At 56.6% G+C, this 19,138-nt stretch overlaps 1 protein-coding gene across 1 annotated transcript in view; it reads right to left on the reverse strand.

The window, feature by feature from the left end:
• Positions 1-3,298: 3,298 nt before the first annotated feature.
• Positions 3,299-19,138, reverse strand: part of LOC117653545 (dynein heavy chain 5, axonemal) — a 28,642-nt gene continuing 12,802 nt past the window's right edge. The window contains exons 24-48 of the mRNA XM_034399304.1: positions 18,695-18,894; positions 17,915-18,602; positions 17,620-17,844; positions 17,365-17,537; positions 16,737-17,103; positions 16,325-16,658; positions 15,508-15,912; positions 14,762-15,144; positions 14,142-14,484; positions 13,586-13,863; positions 12,840-13,219; positions 12,405-12,687; positions 11,377-12,021; positions 10,846-11,141; positions 10,317-10,539; positions 9,749-10,141; positions 7,565-9,484; positions 7,227-7,447; positions 6,368-6,623; positions 6,083-6,277; positions 5,686-5,948; positions 5,375-5,531; positions 5,094-5,306; positions 4,599-4,934; positions 3,299-3,533 (exon numbers count right to left, since the gene is read on the reverse strand). Of these exons, the coding sequence (XP_034255195.1) occupies positions 3,330-3,533; positions 4,599-4,934; positions 5,094-5,306; positions 5,375-5,531; positions 5,686-5,948; positions 6,083-6,277; positions 6,368-6,623; positions 7,227-7,447; positions 7,565-9,484; positions 9,749-10,141; positions 10,317-10,539; positions 10,846-11,141; positions 11,377-12,021; positions 12,405-12,687; positions 12,840-13,219; positions 13,586-13,863; positions 14,142-14,484; positions 14,762-15,144; positions 15,508-15,912; positions 16,325-16,658; positions 16,737-17,103; positions 17,365-17,537; positions 17,620-17,844; positions 17,915-18,602; positions 18,695-18,894 (9,381 nt within the window). The 3' untranslated portion in view covers positions 3,299-3,329. The remainder of the gene's footprint in view (positions 3,534-4,598; positions 4,935-5,093; positions 5,307-5,374; positions 5,532-5,685; positions 5,949-6,082; positions 6,278-6,367; positions 6,624-7,226; positions 7,448-7,564; positions 9,485-9,748; positions 10,142-10,316; positions 10,540-10,845; positions 11,142-11,376; positions 12,022-12,404; positions 12,688-12,839; positions 13,220-13,585; positions 13,864-14,141; positions 14,485-14,761; positions 15,145-15,507; positions 15,913-16,324; positions 16,659-16,736; positions 17,104-17,364; positions 17,538-17,619; positions 17,845-17,914; positions 18,603-18,694; positions 18,895-19,138) is intronic.

Here is a 19,138-nt window from a genome sequence, read left to right on the forward strand (position 1 = left end):
GAAACAGTCCGTTGCGCCCATGTCCCTCTCTCACGCGGCACTTCACCGCCTCGGCCTGGATGGCCCTCCAGGCCCCTCCAGCTCCAGGCAGGGAGGCGCCTCACTTCGCACTGTTTTGACGGGACAACCCGCGAGTGCGAGAGAGACAGAGCTAGGAACGCAGTGTGCGGAATCTGGCAGAATCGAACCCCTGGTGGCGTGAGAGTGACAGAAACGGAAGCTACTGCACTACTCGCGGGTGTCGTTTCCGATCCATCCGATCGAGCGAGGTCTGCCGCCTGATGCCGAAGGATCGCTCCGTCGCCCCGTCTCTCTCGCACCCGTACGGAAGGCCCCATGAGTGCGACAGAGAGAGCGACGAAACGATTATTCGGAATCAGGCGGCTGGCGGAGACAAGAAGACGCCGCCGTGGTGTCCGCCATGTGCCCCTCGCTGTTGCGCTCGGACAGTTGGGGAGCGGGGGTGGTGAGAGAGAGAGAGAGAGAGAGAGAGAGAGAGAGAGAGAGAGAGAGAGAGAGAGAGAGAGAGAGAGAGAGAGAGAGAGAGAGATGGGCAGCAGCAGGGGTGTCTTCGTGGAGGACGTACGGGGATGCGTCGGGTTTTCCTCGAAAGAGGCTCGGGCGCAGCTCCGTGTGGAAGGGGGAGGGGGAGGGGGCGGGGGGCTGCCCCGACTATAGGTCACGTGTAAACAACACTCTCCCGACGGCCTGCCTTCCCTGCCCTTCCCGGCGCAGGGAAACAGCTGGGCGGGCCGAGCAGTGATTGAACCCCATCACAGTTGGAAGGTACGCTCGCGCGAGAGGAGCCGCGGGGAGGGGGAAAACTTATTCAAGCGCAAATAGGAACGAAACGATGAGAGTAAATTTTAACGGTAATCTATTACTAGGGGTACGCGCCGTTTAGTGTGGGCGCGTAGTGTGGCTGAGCGATGCGAATTTGTGCACTTCGGACTTTGCTTAAGTAGACGAAATGTGCAGCTTGTGGGCTCATATTGAGTGAAATGTAGGTCTGGGGTATAAATGGGAGTGATTTTCGTTATCAGCACACAAGAAACTGTTTGGATCAACGTGAAACTCGATTCCAAAATTTTGGTCAAAAATTGGTCAAAATTCGGTAATGCGTGAGTCTGGGAAAGATTTGGAAGTCATTTTTGAGTTCAGCGCACCAAAAACTGCAGGAAACAATATAAAACTCGATTTGAAAATTTTGGTCCAAAATGACCTAATTTGGGATTAAAATATAAGTCTGGAGTCGAAATGGAGGTGATTTTTGTTATCAGCACACAAAAAACTGTTGGGATCAACATCAAACTCAATACAAAATTTTGGTCCAAATTTGGTCAAAATTTGGTAAAGCGTGTGTCTGGGAAAAATTTGGAAGTTATTTTTGAGTTCAGCTCATCAAACACTGCAGGAAACCATATAAAACTCGACCTGAAAATTTTGGTCCGAAATGACCTAATTTGGGATTAAAATGTAAGTCTGGAGTCGAAATGGAGGTGATTTTTGTTATCAGCACTCAAAAAACTCCAAGAATCAATATGAGATTCGATTAAAAAATATTGATTTAAAATGATCAATAATAGGTAAAGAATGGGTCTGGGTTGGTCTTCATGGATCACCCTTTGTCGTTACCAATACCCTGATGCCACACCAATGCGATTCCTTCAGTCGAGCAACATTCCATTGCCAGCATTGAATCGCTTAATTAGCTACTCTTGCTTGACTCACTATTCGATACATCTTTTTCTTCAAACTAATGAATTCACAAATTTATTCGTTATATTGGAAAGCCTTTTGTCATTCTTTCTTTTAAAACCAGTAAATTTAAAACAATATAGACGGAATATGTAATCATATTTTTTATCAAGCGACTCAGTTTAGGGCAGGCTGATCTGAAGCATTCGACGGAGCCCAAAGTTTTGTCAAATTCAGTGAATCGTCTCTGAAGTAAAATGCAGGGGCCCAAATGTTGCTCAATACGCCAACTTAATTTACCTTATTCATCCCTTTGTGATATTTTATCTTCAGAGTAAAAGAATACAGTATTATTAACTTTGGCTTACATTCAGAAAGCCAGCTTTTAAATCTTCCCAAATACTTAGTTCCTTGACGGACACAAGCTTTGGTGAAGTAAAAGGAAATCGTCCCATTAAATCAATTACCAAGTCACCCCCGCTCAACCTGAATCGTCTCATTGAACCCAATATCTTTTAAAATCTGTTAGCACTAAATATATGGTTTATTTTTGCACTAAATACATTTATTTAGGGATTCTTTTAATCAATAGATGTTAGTACTAGAATATTAATGTTAGCTTGCAGCATTGCAAGGGAAATGTCATTTACTGAGACAACCAAGACAATTAACATGTCTTCTAATTTCAAAAGAAGTTATTCGTGCATTTACCTGTTTTGATTTTCAACGAAATTCAAAAAAGGATAGTATCAGAGAGAATAAAAAAGTAGATGCCCCAAAGGCAAAGAAAACATTATTTTACAATCCACAAACACTCACAGTGCACTGACCTGAAGAAAGATTCCCCTGTGACGGGGGAGGGGGGGAGAGGGGGAAAGAAAAACCAAACCTTCTCACATTCAGTTTTCGTATTTTTTTTTTGACACTCCGGAAGGGATTCAATCATGCTAGAATGTTAAAAAAATATCTCAGTACCTTTTTGAGAACCCCCTTTTCTCTTTAGTTTTTTAATTGCAAAAGTGCCTCTCGTCTTGCAGACGGCTTGGAAGGGGGCAGCCGGGATGAGAAATTGGTCAGCCACACGCTGCTACCAACCTAACAACGATAATGACCTAGTTCAAAACGATGTTTTGAATATTCCAAAAGATGATAATTGTTGATCTAGATAAAATCCCCCGTGGGACACTTTGAAGATGTTCAGTACGAAATTTTGGAACAATTGGTGATGAGTTGCTGAGAAACGTGAGCGGTACGCTACAGACTCACAGACGGACAGACAGACTCACGACCGTCGGTTTTTGGAGCGCCCAAACACGGCAAGGGCTTCGCTATCGCTCAGCCAATTAAAGAATAAACGAGAAACATGCAACAGGAAAACAACAACGGGTAACAGCGTATATCACAGTCAATCGAATGAGAGAAGCCACTGCCGGCGCGCGGTCCGCCGTGCGGAACGGCGCGCACCACGTCGACGGCGTGCACCTTGCCGACGGCGTGCACCATGTCGACGGCGTGCACCATGTCGACGGCGTGCACCATGTCGACGGCGTGCACCATGTCGACGGCGTGCACCTTGCCGACGGCGTGCACCACGTCGACGGCGTGCACCTTGCCGACGGCGCGCGCACGCCCTACTTGATGTCGCACAGGAGCGCCACGCCCCGAAGCGTCCAGTGGCGCGGGTTGTTGTCCGTCTCGAAGTCGATGGAGCCGACGTACTTCTGGTCCGTGCGCTGCGGCTTGCGGTAGATGGGGCACTCGTACAGCTTGGGGTCCTTGCCGGCCGTCGTGTTGATGGCGTAGATGTAGATGACGGGCATCTGCTCGTACAGCACCTGCGCAGCGAGCACAGCGCGGTGTCAACGATTCTGCTCGCCTTGCCCAGTTATTCAACGAACACGGTCGGTGGAACTTGAAATATTTCGTCGCGTAGTCTTAAATTTGGCGGTACTGTCTATAAACTGTCAAACGCTGAACTCTGATCGGTCACAAGCGTGACCAATCTTATCTCGATGACATCATCGTCGCGATTAGAGTAAGCAAGACACGCTCAGACCTCGCGCGGCCGCGTCCCATTTGAACGCAGATGCGCGCTGATTCACATTCCAAGGAAAGTGACGCTGGTACCATTCGTCGAAATGCAGTGCTGCCTGTTTTTGGCCGAGTACACGCCGGCAGGGGGTAGCAACTAGGCCGCCAAGGGCAGTGGGTGCAGTGGGTGCATGACGCCGCCGCGACGTCCCTCGCCGGCACCACCGGCACGGCCAGCGCGCGCACGTCAGCGGGGAAGGGGGAGGGGGAGGGGAGGGGAGGGGGAGGGGAGGGGGAGGGGAGGGGAGGGGAGGGGAGGGGAGGGGGAGGGGAGGGGAGGGGGAGGGGGAGGCGGAAGGAAGGGGCGAAGGGAAGGCGGATCGAACGTCCCGGACAGGCGCGACAGCGGCAGCCCAGCCCCGGCGCCGGCAACGGGCTATCGCGCTCGCGCGGCGGGAATATCAGATTACCGGTAATTAGTTTTTAATTTCACGTCATTAAGAAAATAGTTCGTTAGAAACGATCCAAAAGCCTGCACCTCACACTAAATATATAACTATGGATTATCTTGGGTATTAACAGGAAAAAAGTAAGCATTATCAAGTCTGGTGAAAAATTATTGTCAGATAGTGAAAAATTTGTCGTTATTGGCTGGTCAAAATTTTGTCACCAGATGTGACTACACACTAGTCAAATTTTCTTCAAACTTCATAGTCGGAATTTAATTTTTTTTTTCAAAATCAGTGAAGTTTTGGACCGAAATTCATGAAAATTCCGCTGCAGTTCGATTAAATCCATTTAATATTCATGTGCGATGCAAAATTTTGTACACAGAAATCCGGACCCACTTCCCCTCGCTTTGGACTCACCTTGGCCTTGCTCTCGATGAGCTTGCCGCTGCGGCGGTCCAAGCTGGCGCCCTCCAGGAACAGGCCGTGCACGTAGACGCCCTCGGGCGGCGAGTCGTGCAGGTCCTCCTTGTTGTGGCGCGTGATGAGGTTCTGCAGCACCACCGAGTCCAGCGCCCAGCCCTTGTGCGCGCGCGTCACCTCCTGCCGCATGGCCGTGAGGAAGCCCTGCGGGTTGAAGAAGCCCGTCATCCAGAAGGTGATGGGCCGGCCGTGCGACACCCAGCGCCGGAACTGCGCGTCGCGCTCCAGCAGCTCCGTGTACCAGAACCCCAGCGTGGCCGACTCCCACGACACCTGCGGGCACCAAAGTCACAAGTTCAAATACCGAGGCATTTTAATTTTTTTTCGAGGATTTTTCCACGTTGAGGTTGCCACCCCCCACTCCAGAAAGGTACACAACAAGCCACACTTTCCCCTAAAGTACTCTGCAAACTTGAGAGTGTCGAGACTGACCCGTTGCCAGCGGTCCGGGATGCGCGCGTCGTACATGGCGTCGAGCGCGGCGCGCAGCCCCTGGCTCATGACGATGGTGCCCTCGATGGCCAGCTTGAGGTCGTTGAGCGTGGACGACACCTCGGCGATGACGCGCTGGATGCGGTCGATCTCCTGCCGCAGGAAGATGTTCATGGGCAGCAGCGCGCCCATCCGCTGCAGGGCCTCCTTGACCTGCAAACACGCTCGCGTCAGAATGGAACCGCCAGGCGAAAGGCGGGCGAAATCCAATCCAGGCGCACCTCGAAGCTGTTGTACTGCTGCGGCAGCTTCTCCAGCATGTCCTCGGCCAGGCGGTACACGATGCTCTCGCGGGTCTCGCCGCCGCCGCCGCCGCCCTCCTTGGGCTGCACGTTCAAGATGGTGTCCAGGATGCCCTTGGCCGTGTTGATCTGGTACCTGCACAATCAGAACGTTGCGTCGCGACGACAGCAACAGTTGACGACGTCCCTACACGTCACTGTTCACTGTAGCCACCGGTGGCGAAAGGGTTGCCAACCTGCTCAGCCTGAAAACTAGGCAACTTCCCGGGAGTAAAGTCCAGGTGACTTACGTGATGTCGGCGTTGGAGTGCAGGCCGAACACCTCCGGCGTGTCGGTGAGCGGCAGGCTGACGATGTAGTCCACGTAGCCCTGCAGGTTGCGCGTGATGGGCACGCGGTAGCCGCGGTAGAACTCGAAGCCGGGCCGCAGCAGCACGTCGCAGAACCACACCTGCGTGAACGTCGTCAGCAGCCGCTTGTCGAAGTCGTCCGTCACGCGGCCGCCGTACTGCACCTCGCCCAGCATGTAGCACACCGTGGGCCACGAGATGCCCTGCAAAGCAATGCAAAGCAGCGACGCGCAAAACAGTGTGAACCGGCAGTTACGTCTGCGGTGCAGAGTTCGAATGTTCTGATATTGTCCTCCACGTTCAAATCGACTTTTTCTGCTTCGTCTTAGTCCTTTACCTTCTTGGGGTCCATGTCGTCGAGGTGGTTCTGGATGAACTGGACACTGGCGGCGAAGTCGGCCTGGTTGAACTCGTAGGGGACGTTCCAGCCCAGCGGCCCGAACTTCCGCCTCTCCTGCACCACGGTGTGCAGGAAGGCGACCGCGTACAGCAGCGGCGGCCACTGGTTCTGCGTCGAGTAGTCCAGAGTGTCCTGCAGCACGAAGCAAAAGGAAGGTTGGAGCATGTCGCGGACCCGAGTAGTACAACCAAGGGGCGGACCACTCCGGTGTGCTAGCCCCACCTGCGTGATGTTCTGGTAGGTGCGCTTGAGACTGGCCCGGATGCCCTGCGGCGGCTCGTTGGTGAACTTGATGGCCATCTGCAGCAGGCCGATGGGGAACTGCGGGTGCACCTCGGTGGTCATCCAGAGGCGAAACGACTCGTGCACGGCGTCCGTCTCCACCAGGGCGTCCATGGCCTCGCTGCAGAAGGGCAGCGACAGGTGGATGTTCTGCAGCAGCACCCAGCCGCCGCCCTGCATGCTGTCGGAGATGAGCCTGCGAATCAAGGATTTCCAATCAGATCCGAATCAAATCTTCAACTTTTTTTTTAAATCAAATCCGAACTGAACCTTTAATTTTTTTCAAATTCGAATTGAATCTGTAATTTTTTTTTTAAAAAAAGCTGAATTTGAATTGAATCAGGAGAAAGTCATCGAATCGAATTCAAATCGAAGTTAACGCGTTGATGCCGATTCGAACTTTTCTGTCGTTTTCCGACTTTTTTTTACCTAATGTGTCTACCTTAGTTTGCAAACGAACCATCAACCATTCAATATTCCGAATGATTCGGGATCGAACTCTGCAAACCCGTCTTGAATCGCAGCCGATGCACGGCCCTACGAGGGGGCCACCACTCTCATTTCAGGCGTACACAAGATTACGGGATTACGGGATATTTACCAGGGATTACGCGTGAAATTTTCGAAAATTGGTTCGAAAACGTTGAAAAATAGCTCGAAAACGTTGGAAAATGACTCAAAAACGTTGAAAAATGACAGGATTTTGTCAAGGATTACGTGATTACGCCATGGATTACCAGAGATTACCAGCAAACTTGTTCACAGGATTACGGGGGTGGTGGCCCCCTCGCGGCCCTACCTGCGCGCGTGCAGCTCCTGGCCCTGGCCCATGGACACGGAGCGCAGCGGGATCTCCTTGGCCTTGGCCAGCGCCGTGATCTGCGGCGAGGGGTCCGAGCCGATGGACAGGATGCACACGAGCGGCGTGCGCGGCTCCGACTCGCTCCACGTCGCCTCCAGGTCCAGGATGCGGCCCTCGCCGTACTCGGGGCCCAGCGACTCGCTGATGTAGCGCCGCGCCTGCAATCCAAGGGTTGGCTTCACGTCCGTCACTTGCCTAGGTTGGTCCCGCAGTTGTCACTCTGTCTCTCTCGCTCCGCTGCGGCCTCTGCCAGTGTGCGAGAGAGACAGACTTGCCTGCGACAGTGTGCGGTCGGGGCTCCAGGACCGGATGAGCAGCAGCTTGCGAAATACGTCGAGGCTCTTCTGGTAGCCGCAGGGGATCTCCTCCTCCTCGGGCTTCTCCTTCTCGTACCACGACCGCCACTCGCGCTCGTTGCCCTCGATGCGCGACAGCACGTCCCCGAACACGGCCAGCTTGTTGATCTCCACCAGGTTGAGCCACGTGATGTCCAGGATCCAGCGGAAGGGCTTGGGCTGCACGGCGTTGAGGTCGAGCGAGGCGCCGCCCTTGATGAACACCATGAACTCGCCGTGGCTGATGATGCCGCGGTGGCAGTCGATCTTCATGGCCAGCATGAGCGTGAACAGCACCTTGTGGCGCTCGTACAGGCTGCGCAGCGTGAAGGCCCACACCTCGTGCGTGAGGTAGCGCAGGATAATCTCGATGCGCTCCTCCGTCACCGAGCTCTTGGTGGACTTGGTGATGGAGTTGTCGAAGATGATGAGGAACTGCTTGAGGGAGTTCTGGTACATGGCGTTCACGTCGGACATCTCCACGATGAGGAAGTAGAGGATGGAGCCGCGCGCCGCCACGGCGCGGAACTCTTCGCGCGCCACCGTGATCTTGCGCTCCGTCTGGCCGGACACCTTGAGCTTGGCGTTCACCTCCTCGGCGGTGAGCTTGGTCTCCTGCAGCACCTGGATGAGCGCCTCGTCGTCCACGAGGGAGCCCTCCGACGACGTGAGGCGGCACAGCAGGTTCGTCTCCAGCTCCTTCATGCTGCGCTGGTTCTGCATCACCGACTCGAAGAGCGCCACGCGCTCCGCCTCCAGGTCCGACTTCTCCATGAGGATGACGCGGCCCAGCAGCTGGTCCTCCAGGCCCTGCATCGTCACGGTGAAGTCGATGATGGACGTCTTGGCGCTGATCTCGGGTGAGTAGGCCGGGTTGGGCAGCTTGGTGGTGATGTACAGCATGAAGCCGGGCATCACGTCGCACTCCTTGTCGCCCACCACCACCTTCTCGATGGAGCCCGACTTGATGAAGTTCTTCTCCAGGACGTTGTCGATGACGGGGTCCAGCTCCTCGCCCACGTCCTCGATGAGCAGCGGCCGGCCCAGCGACAGGCTGTCCTCCAGGTGCGTCCGGAAGTACTTGTGGTTGAGCGACGTGATCTGCAGCTCGTTGGACGTCTCCTTGTTCTTGATCCACATCTTGCCCTGGTTCTGCGGGTCCACGAGCAGCGGGTACGAGCTGGACTTGGTGACGATGAGCGCGTTCTGCACCGACAGCTCGTCGTTGGGCAGGCCCTGCAGCGTCCACTCGGACACCTCGGCGCTGTCCACCAGCATGTTGGTGATGTTGAGGTCCTTGGTGAAGGGGATGACGCGCGTCTTGAGGATGCGCATCCAGGTGGTGACGAGGTTGGCGCGGTACTGCTGGTTGTAGGGCCCGCAGTACGACAGGAAGCCCGTGGCCAGCAGCACGTCGCCGACCAGGCGGCCCAGCTGCGCCTTGAACTCCTTGCTCTGCGCCGTCCAGCGCACCTTCTCGCCGCCCAGGCCGTTGATGAGCGCCGTGGCGGCCGTCATCTTGCGCAGGCACACGTTGGCCGCGTCCGTGAGGCGCTGCTTCTCGCTCACCGCCGCGTCGTACTGGTCCTTCACCTCCTGCAGCGCGCGCTCGCGGTCGCTCAGCTGGCTCTCGGCGCCCGCCAGGTCCTCCATGGCCACCTTGAGGCGCGCCTCCTGCAGCGTCAGGTTGGCCTTGAGCGGCAGCACCTCCTTGTTGACCGAGTGGAAGAAGGCCATGGCCTTGGTCCACGACAGCAGCCCCGCCACGTCGCCGCACACGCGCTTCGCCGTGTCCATGTTGTAGTCGTCCATCTCGAAGTACGGCTGGAGCAGCTCCACCATCTCGTTGTTGATGATGTCCTGCAAGCAGACGCGCGTTTAGGTCACTCCGCACGCCGCACTGCTCCCAAATCCACCTCCACTTCAAGCGAGCAGTGTGCTAGGATGTAGACTGTTGCTAAACGCGTGCTTTGCAGCAAGCTGTCCCAGTCAGTCACCCGGTTGGGGACAGCGTACACGTCTGGGAAACTATGCGCTGGGAGACTACCTTAACGTGATAGGTTTTATGTGAGAGTTGGGATGATTTCTTAGCGCCTCGGCGAGTAAGGATGGTAGCAGGGTTACCTTGGGATAGTTCTGGAGCTGCAGCAGGAAGGTGGTGGAGGCCATCATCTTGAGCGACTCGGCCCACGAGGGCTTGGGGCAGGCGGCGGCCGCGTCGCCGATGACGGCGTGCAGCTTGCGCTGGAACAGGATGAGCACGCAGTCCATGATGCGCATGATGAGGTGCGGCGGCCGGCCCAGCTTGCGCACGGTGGCGATGTGCGCCGGCTTGATGGTGTTGAGGGCGTTCTCGGCCTCCTCCAGGGCGGGCTTGGCCGCCTCCAGCTTCTGCTCCGCCGTCGCCTTCTCCTTGGCGATGTACGCCACCAGCGCCTCGGCCTTCTCCTTCACCTTCATCACCTGGTTCTTGACCGTCTCGGCCTGCATGGCGCGCTCCGTCACCTCGATCAGGACCTGCAACAAGGGCGCCAGGTGTCCTTGTGTGAGTCTGAGCCTTACGGGCGAGCACGAATCCGGGGAGGGGGAAGGGCTAACGGACGATTCAACAACCCCCCTGACCCATAGATGCAAAAAGCAACACCCTTTCGAGTGCTTCGTGCTTATTTTCGCCTCCTTCAGGCGGACTCACCCTCTCGGCCTTCTCCGAGGCCTGCTGCAGCTCCTGCTCCATCTCCGCCAGGTCCTGCTTGAGGCTCTCCACCGAGAGGCTGGCCTCCTCCAGCTTGGCCAGACCCGTGTCCATGCGGCGCGCGCCCTCCGCCAGCTGCCTCTGCTTGCCCTGGTAGATGTTCTTGTAGCCCGCGATGAAGTTCAGGTACGACTTCGGCGTCACGTGAGTCGCCCGCCGGAACCTGGAGGCCAAGTTGGCAAAAATGGGTAAAACTATCGGAATGATTATGTTAATTTTTCTTGCTGAGCTCAAACACAGAGAATAGAAGAGTCCTGATCCGGTCCTGATCAATATACCAAATTTTGGGCGAGGTATACTTTATCATCCAGATTTGGGTAAGAGTAATTTTATGGCCCAAATTTCCGGACCGATATTTGGTACTTATGAGGTAGATAGCATAATCACCCAAATTTAGCTGAGTACTTTATTGGCCACAATAGGGATGTCGATCGTCGATCCTGATTATGACTCGGTGAAGGCGCCTCACCTCTGGAAGTACTCGCTGGAGGTGGCGGCCACCACGTCCTGGATGGAGCCCAGCGTCTCCACCAGCTCGTTCTTGACCTGCGCCGTGCAGGCGATCTCGAAGTCGTGCAGGAAGTGCTTGGCCACCTGCACGAGCGCGTCGCGCGGCCACGGCTGGAACCAGTCGATGGTGCAGCCGGACACGAGAGCGGGGAAGCGCAGCGCGCGGTTGCGGAACTTCTCGCCGACCGGGGAGAAGCAGAAGACGACGTGCAGGTTCTGCAGCGTGCGCGCCAGGAAGAAGTCCATCACGATCTCCTGCGCGTGGAGGGGAAAACAAGCTTCAATTCCGGACCATTTTTAACCAGTTTTCGGCGAATTGCCGTGAATGAATTTTGGTGAATAGCAATGAATTTTTAGGAATAACAATGAATTTTGACGAAAGGCAATGAATTTTGATGGATGGAAATGAGTTTCAATGAATTACATGAACTTTTGAGCATTTTCAGAAATTAAAGTGAGTTTATAAAAATTGCAATGAGTTTTCCCTTGCCTGCGTGAGCGTGCGCTTGGGGTTCTCGCGCTTGAGCGCGGGCGTGAGCTCGGAGATGATCTCGGCCTGCTCGTCGCGCGTGAACAGGTTGGAGATGACGCCCGACGACAGGATGTTGTTGAGGTACTCCAGGAAGCCCTCCTCCTTGATGTCCAGGTCGGTGAAGATGAAGGTGGTGCCCTTGCCCTGCACGCCGCACGACCGGTACAGCAGCTTCAGGTCCTCCAGGAAGTTGGCCACGTTGTAGGAGCGCGTGAGCGTGATCTGGAACGTCTTGTAGCCCGCGATGAACGAGGCCAGCTTGGTGAGGGACTGCTTGCCGGAGCCGCCCACGCCCACCAGCATCACGTTGCCGCGCGGGTGCCGGATGACCCGCGATATCTTGACCAGGTGCAGCATGGCGTCCGGGAAGAACACCAGGTCCATGCCCGCGCCGCGCACCATCTCGTTGAACTGCGCCAGGAACATGTCGAGGCGCTCGTGCAGCTCGCGGAAGTCGGCCACCGGCTCGTACACCTTGGGCAGCTCCATGTCCGCGTCCTCGCCCTCCTCGCCCGTCGGCTCGGGCGCGTCGCGCATGAAGTCCACGAACACGGGGTTGGGCTGCGCCAGCTCCACGTAGTTGGGGCCCAGCACCTCCTCCACCTGCACGCAAAGTGGTTGAGGTAGGTCTCGCCATGGTAGGACACAGAGACAAAAACAGGTTCGACGTGAAAGTCACGCCGGAAAACGGTATCCGCCCCCACCCCCCATAAAGGCCGCCCCTACACTGTGGGCCACAGGGCCGGTGCATGCGGCCAAAATTCTAGACGCGTTTTGAGCTCCAGAGTCACTAAATGGCACTCGAACCGAACGTGTGACCCCACCTATTGATTGCTCTCCGAACAAGGAATCCATTGGTGGGGTCACACGTTCGGTTCTAATCCTGTTTAGCTACTCTGGATCTCAAAACGCGTTTGGAATATTGGCCGCCTCCACCGGTCTTCTGGCAAATCCACTGTGGGTCCGCCACTGACGCGACCGCGCACCTTGGCCATGAGCTCCGAGTCGAACCACTCCTTGTCGGCGGTGAGCGTGAAGCGGTCCGAGAAGACGCGCGTCACCTCGTGCTTCCACAGGATGAGCAGCACGTTCTCCGAGTCGATGACGGTGGACAGTGTGCCCACCATGCCCTGCCAGATGCGCGACAGGTCGCGCAGCGAGAACACGTAGTGGAACTTGGCGGGCGTGGGCAGCAGCTTGGCGCGCGTCGAGTGCCACAGCAGCCTCGTCAGCGGGATCAGCTTCTTCACCAGGTTGCGCACGTCCGCGCTGCAAAGGGACGAACACGCGTCACGTGACTCGACCACACTCTGCGTGTCTTGCATTGAGCTACGTTACAAAGAATTGGGCGCAAATTTTTTAAAGCGATGTTTCGTGGACTTTTTACGCGTACTTTTGCTTCCAACTACCAGTGGTCTTGCCTGAATCCGCGCTTGGTGTTGTAGTGGCCCTCGCCGACCACGCGGAAGATCTTGTCGATGGAGTCGTTGGAGGGCAGCGGGCAGTTGAAGACGCTGAACTGGCGCTTGAGGCGCGACGGGATGTCGTTGCGGCCGCCGCCCGGTTGCCCCATGGCGGCCACGAACTGCATGTCCACGATGGTGGTGAACTCGCCGGGCTTCTCCAGGCTGTAGAAGCCCTTCATGTCCATGGTCTGGCGCACGATCTCGTTGGTCACCTGGTCGCCCCACTCGTTGATCTGCGGCAGGTTCACGTCGTCCACGAACACGACCATCTTCTTGCCGCCCGCCGGCCCGAACGTGCTGCCCATGCGCTTCTCCACGTAGCTCTCGATCGTTTTCTGGGAAAGTCAAGACGAGTCACGAGGAAGTTCCAGGGGGAGGGGGCAAAGGGCGGAATGTCCACTTCCCCTTCCGGTGTGCAAATCAAATGAATTTCAATTCTATTTTGACGAATTTCCGGCAAAAACTACTGAATTTTGAGAAGAAATTCGATTAATTTGATCAAATTTTAATTTTTTTAATGAAATTTTGTGCTTAAATTTGGCTGGAGTTATCTCCCCTTGCTTCTCCCAACTCCTGGATAGCCGCCTGAAAGGCAGGCAAAAGGCAGCACTTTGCCCTGTACATAGGCAGAAAGTGCTCCCTCTCTTTCTCCAGGCCGGCTTTGGACTGTGCTGCCACTAGGTTGCCGACTCGTGACGCACCTGGAACTGGTAGGGACTGGTGGCGGACGAGAAGTTGAAGCTGCGGTTGAGGTAGGCCTCGGGGTTGGCGCTCTTCATGTAGCTCTTCATCATGACGGTCTTGGCGGAGCCCTGCTCGCCGATGAGCAGTACGGCGCGCTCCTGGCGCGCGATGCAGCCGATCAGGTAGTTGATGCGCACGTTGTCCACGATGGGCACCATGATGCTGCCAAAGTCGGGCGTGCTCATCTCCGGGTACGAGTAGGTGGGCACCATGGTGCTCCAGTGCTCCCACTTGCCTGCGGAACCGTAAAAGACCATGGCTCAACTCTTACCGCACTGTAAAAACAACTTTCCTTAGTTCATCCGAGTTCACCACTCCGATAAACACTGTTTTCGAACGTTCTTTGGTGGAAAATCAGTGACACTTGTACCTAGTTCCCTGTAGAATTTTGTTTTCTTTCGATAAAACACAGAGTTTCCTATTTAATTTGTACCAAAACCGGGGAAAATTTTACAGCGAGACGTGGATCCTGGAGTAGCTCGCTTTGGGCGCTTAGTAAAAGACGTGCCTCACCTGACGGGCTGACGACGTAGTCGAAGACGGTGGCGTCCTGGTGGTGGCGCGAGTACGGCATGTCCAGGTCCTTGAACTTGTCCCGGACGTACTGGTCGAACTTCTTGCGGTCGGCCAGCTCCAGCAGCGCGCCCATGCCCCAGGCGAGCGCGAACACGTAGAGTCGCGCGAGGTGCTCGGCGGACAGGTGGCGCATGGGGTCGTCGCGGTCCACGTCCTCGGGGGCCTCCTCCAGCAGCGGCTCGCGGTCCTCCTCCAGCTCGGCCTGCTCCTCGGGCTCGGCGGCGCCCTCCTCCGTCTCCTCGTACTGCGGCGGCACCAGCCCCTGCAGGATGGTCAGCATCTGCAAGCCGAGCGGCCCGGAGCGGCGCCGAGCGGGGAGGGGCGGTTAGCTGCTGGCTGGTTCACGCGTGCAGAGGGCGTACACGGCAAAAACAACGTCCGGGTTTCCCAGGCGCACCCTGGAAAAACAGGGCATTTTTCCCAGGGTGCGGCTGGGAAACCCGGACGTTGTTTTAGCCGTGTGCACTACCAAAACCTATGACCCGACTTAGGCCTCCAAAAATCATCGGGATTCGGGGCACAGCACAAAGCAACCCAAAAATTGGTAAAAGTCGTACCTGGAGCACCACGTTGCACTGCAGCACCTTCATGGTGAACACCACGTTCTGCGTGCCCCACGTGTACAGCTCCTCGAAGGACACGTGGAACAGGTTCATGAACACCTCGTTCTCGCGCGTGCTCCGCTTGCGCAGCCACGCCTCGGCCACGGGCTTCCAGTCCAGCCCCGAGGAGCTCATGTACACCATGCCGTTGCGCGACACGGTGGCGGGGGAGGCGTTGTCGATGTTGTGCGGCTCGAAGATGATCTTGCAGGTCGGCGCCATGGACAGCCGGTCGCCGTTGGCCAGCGTCAGCGTCTTGTTGTCGTCCAGCACCGAGTTGAGGTTCTCGATCCAGATGCTGTCCACCGGACCGTCCAGCACCATCCACACGTGGTCGCCTGCACCGGAAAAGCGTCACGTTGTATACGGACGTCTCCCACACGCCCACAGTAAAGCTGGTACACTGGGAAAAATTTAAGTTCACACTTGGCGAAAGTTTTAATGCGAATTTTCCTTCCAATAATTTTATTAAAACAAAATTTATGAGTAGTTGCCATACTCTTGTGCAGAGCTCCGGCGAAAATGTCATCTATTTGTGACGAAAACATCATTAATTGTAGTGAAATTGTCAACTTGTGATCAAATTGTCAGCTTGCGATGAAATTGTCAACTTGTAATGAAATGGTCACCAAATTTGTGACGAAATTATCATTATTTGAAAGTGATGAAAATGCCTATTTTGCCCTGACAACACAACTCACCCTTCTTGCACTTGAGCGTCTTCCTCCAGAGCGCCGAGAAGATGCCGTCCGTCCAGTCGTTGGTGGCGACGTCGAGGCGGCCGAACATCTGCGCCGCCGTGATGGCCTTGGGGTTCATGCGCATCTCGCGGTGCGCCTCGCCCAGCGCGCTCAGCGCCCTCATGAGCGTGTGGATGCAGGTGCTCTTGCCGGCGCCGGGCGGGCCCAGCGTCATGATGCCGTGGCGCACGCGCTGCGTCTCGTACAGCTGGATCAGCTTGAGCACCCAGGGCGGGTGGTAGATGAGCCCCATCTGGTTCACCTGGTCCTCGATGGCCTCCTCCAGGTCCTGGTAGGCCGTCTTCTCCAGCGCCTGGTTCGGGAACAAGTCCGCCACCAGCGACATGAAGAGCGGCTCGTCCTCGTCTGCGGGCGGAAAGAGTGTCAGTCGCATTTCCACGGAGAAGTCCAATGTACACTCCGACCGAACTGGAGAGAGCTCCGGGTTCTCGCGGTCGAGGGCCACGGCAATGGTGGCCAAGGCGCACTGTGGGCCAGAAGACCGGTGGAGGCGGCCATAATTCCAGACGCGTTTTGAGCTCCAGAGTCGCTAAACGGGACTCGAACCGAACATGTGACCCCACCAATGAATTGCTCTCTGAACGAGGAATCTATTGGAGGTGCCACGCGTTCGTTTCGAGTCCCATTTAGCGACTTCTGGAGCTCAAAACGCGTCCAGAATTTTGGCCGCCTCCACCGGTCCTCTGGCCCACTGTGAGGCGGCAGGGTCCTTCCAGTTAGGTCGGAGTGTCGTCGGTGACCCTCGGACGCGACGCACCGATGAGCTTGGAGAGGTTCATGTCGCGCAGCACGCGCATCACGATGGTGCTCTCCGTGTCCTTGCTGTTGACGCGCTTGGCGGCGCCCAGCGTGCGCAGCACGGACAGGATGTTGCGCAGCCCGAAGTCGTAGTGCACCTGCTTGGTGAGCTGCTCCTCGCACAGCTTGTACAGCGTGTAGAACTTGCGCGCCAGCGTGATGTTCTCCAGGAAGCCGCACGACGCCAGCTTGACGCGGATGATGATCTGCCGGTCCGGCACCATCATGGCCACCGTGCGGAACTGGATCTTGAGGTTCTCGGGCAGCTCCTTGCGCCCCGCGTACCCGGGGTTCTACGGCGAGAGAGAGAGAGTTGAATTTCACGCAGAGTCAGCGCACAGTGTGCCACAATGTGACCGCGCTGCCCCCACCATGGTGATGAAGATGCCGAACTCGGGGTTGAGGTCGATGAGGTCGCCGTCGGTGAAGACGAACGACTTCTTCTTCTCCTTCTTGGAGGCGAGCACGACGGCCACCTGCTGCGCGGCCACGGACAGCACGGGCAGCTCGATGCGGTTGAACTCGTCGAAGCAGCCCCAGGACCCGGACTGCGCCAGCCCCTTGTAGATGCGGCCCAGGCCGCGGTAGTCCATCTGGTCCGAGCAGTTGAACACCACCACGTACTTGGCCAGCGTCTTGCCCATGTCCTTGACCGTCTCCGTCTTGCCCGTGCCGGCCGGGCCGCACGGCGCGCCGCCCATGCTCATGGCCAGCGCCTGCGCCAGCGTGATGTAGCACCTGCGACAGGACAGGCACCGATTGCCTCTTGCCGACTTACAGGAGAAAAGAAGAAGTATTTGCCTACCGCGGTCGATACATCGATATGTCGATCTATAGCGACAATTATCGATCTCGACTTCCTCAAAAACACATCCAACAACATTCTTCGATATGACTCGATATTCTTCGATACGTTCCGAGTAAATCGAAGAATACCCGGAGAATACCCGAACAATACTCGACATCGCAAGTCGGACTTTCGCCGAGCCCTCGGCGTACCTGTCGGTGAGTGGCGTAATGACGAGCCTCTCCGTGCAGCCCAGGTACTCGTTCTGGTAGCTGAAGGTCACGTCCGTGATGGCGATGAGCGTCTTGTCGAGGTCCTCCTTGAAGTAGAAGCGGCACTGCTTCAGCCACTCGAAGTCGTTGGCGTGACGCACGTTCATGCGGCACTGCGGGGCGGGGGCAGGGGCCATTTAAGGGAAGACCAGCCAAACGGATCGATCGATCGCTCCCTGTCGGAAGGCGACTCACCAGGATGTCGAAGATGTCCCTCTGGTGCACGTGGATGGTGATGAGGGTCTCGAACTTGGTGCGCTCGATGCGCGTCAGGTCACGCGTCGTCTGGTCGATGAGGGTGTTGAGCAGCTCCAGGAAGCGGTTGTTGGTGTCCGCCATGACCTTCTTGTCCTGCCGCGCCTGCATCAGCGCCAGCTCCGCCTCGCGCGTCCAGATCATCTGGATGCCCAGGATGCCGACCTGCGACGACGGCGAGGTGTTAGTGCAGTGACGAACAAGCTCAGTAAGATCTTGCAAGTGCGTATCCTACCTGCGCCGGCATCTTGTCCAGGAAGCCCAGCAGGTTGAAGTTGGGGTCGTTGACCATGGTGAAGGCGAGGCGGATGATGGAGTGCAGGGACAGCTGGCTGGTCTGCAGCAGGCACGTGAGCCACGTCTCCACGCTGCCCTCGGCGCGCACGGCGCGCTCCAGCTGGATGCACTCGCCCTCGGACGAGATGACGGCCGTCATCTTGTTGTACTCGATGTCGTGGAACTTGACGAAGCGCGTGTTGTCGAAGATGGACAACAGGTGGTTCTGGATGGTGTGCGAGTCCGAGGCCTGGCCCAGGATCTCCAGCAGCGCGGGGTCCGAGACGAAGAAGAAGCGCGGGAACATCATGCGCTTCTTCTCCAGGTAGCCGCTCAGCGACTTCTGGCACAGCTCGAGCTGCTCCTGCAGGTGCGGCAGCAGCTGCTTCAGCATGTCATCGCCCACGCAGCACGACACCACGCCGGGCGTCTCGTGCGCGCGTTGCATGATCTTCTGCCACGACTTGTCGATCTTGCTGAAGCGCTTGGCCTCCTTGGGCAGCTGCTTGGCGATGTCGCCGCCCACGAACACGGCCTCCAGGTACACCCACATGTTCTGCACCAGCAGCCACCGCTCCAGGATCTCGTTCGTGTTGGACAGGTCGAAGACCCACTGCTGGATCTGCTTGCGGAAGGGCGCGTTGTATCTGCAAAGCGCGGCCAGAGTTAGGGGTGCGTCGTGCCCCCAGTGGCGGTACTTTACCCCCTGAGGCCGGCTCTGGATCCACCCCTGACGCACCTGTTGGACAGCAGCGAGCCCAGCACCATGAGGCTGTCCTCGAGCTGGCCGATGGTCTCGGCCGTGGTGTCACCCCGCAGCAGCAGCTCGCCGCGGTTGTTGAACGTCATGAAGGTGAGCTCGTGCACGGACCACTCGTTGGTCACCTGCCGCAGCTTGGCCTCGATGTCCTTCTCCTTCATCGCCGAGATGCAGATGTCCTGGAAGCGGAAACGGCCGAGCGGTCGTTCAGAGACGCGGAACGCATTGTTTGGTCAACGAGTGTGATGTCATAATCGTTACAATCGGAATGTTGTCACGTTCGTTTTAAAGCGATATTACGTTTGGTCTCGAGGGGCGCCTCACTTCGTCCAGCCAGTGTACTGCCCTAACTCCAGTCCAGTAACTGCCTAGACCAGCGGTTCTTAACCTTTCTCGGCTCGCGACCCCAAATTTAAAGCCAAA

Source organism: Thrips palmi, unplaced genomic scaffold, assembly GCF_012932325.1.
Source record: "Thrips palmi isolate BJ-2018 unplaced genomic scaffold, TpBJ-2018v1 HiC_scaffold_8, whole genome shotgun sequence".
Lineage (NCBI taxonomy): Eukaryota > Metazoa > Arthropoda > Insecta > Thysanoptera > Thripidae > Thrips > Thrips palmi.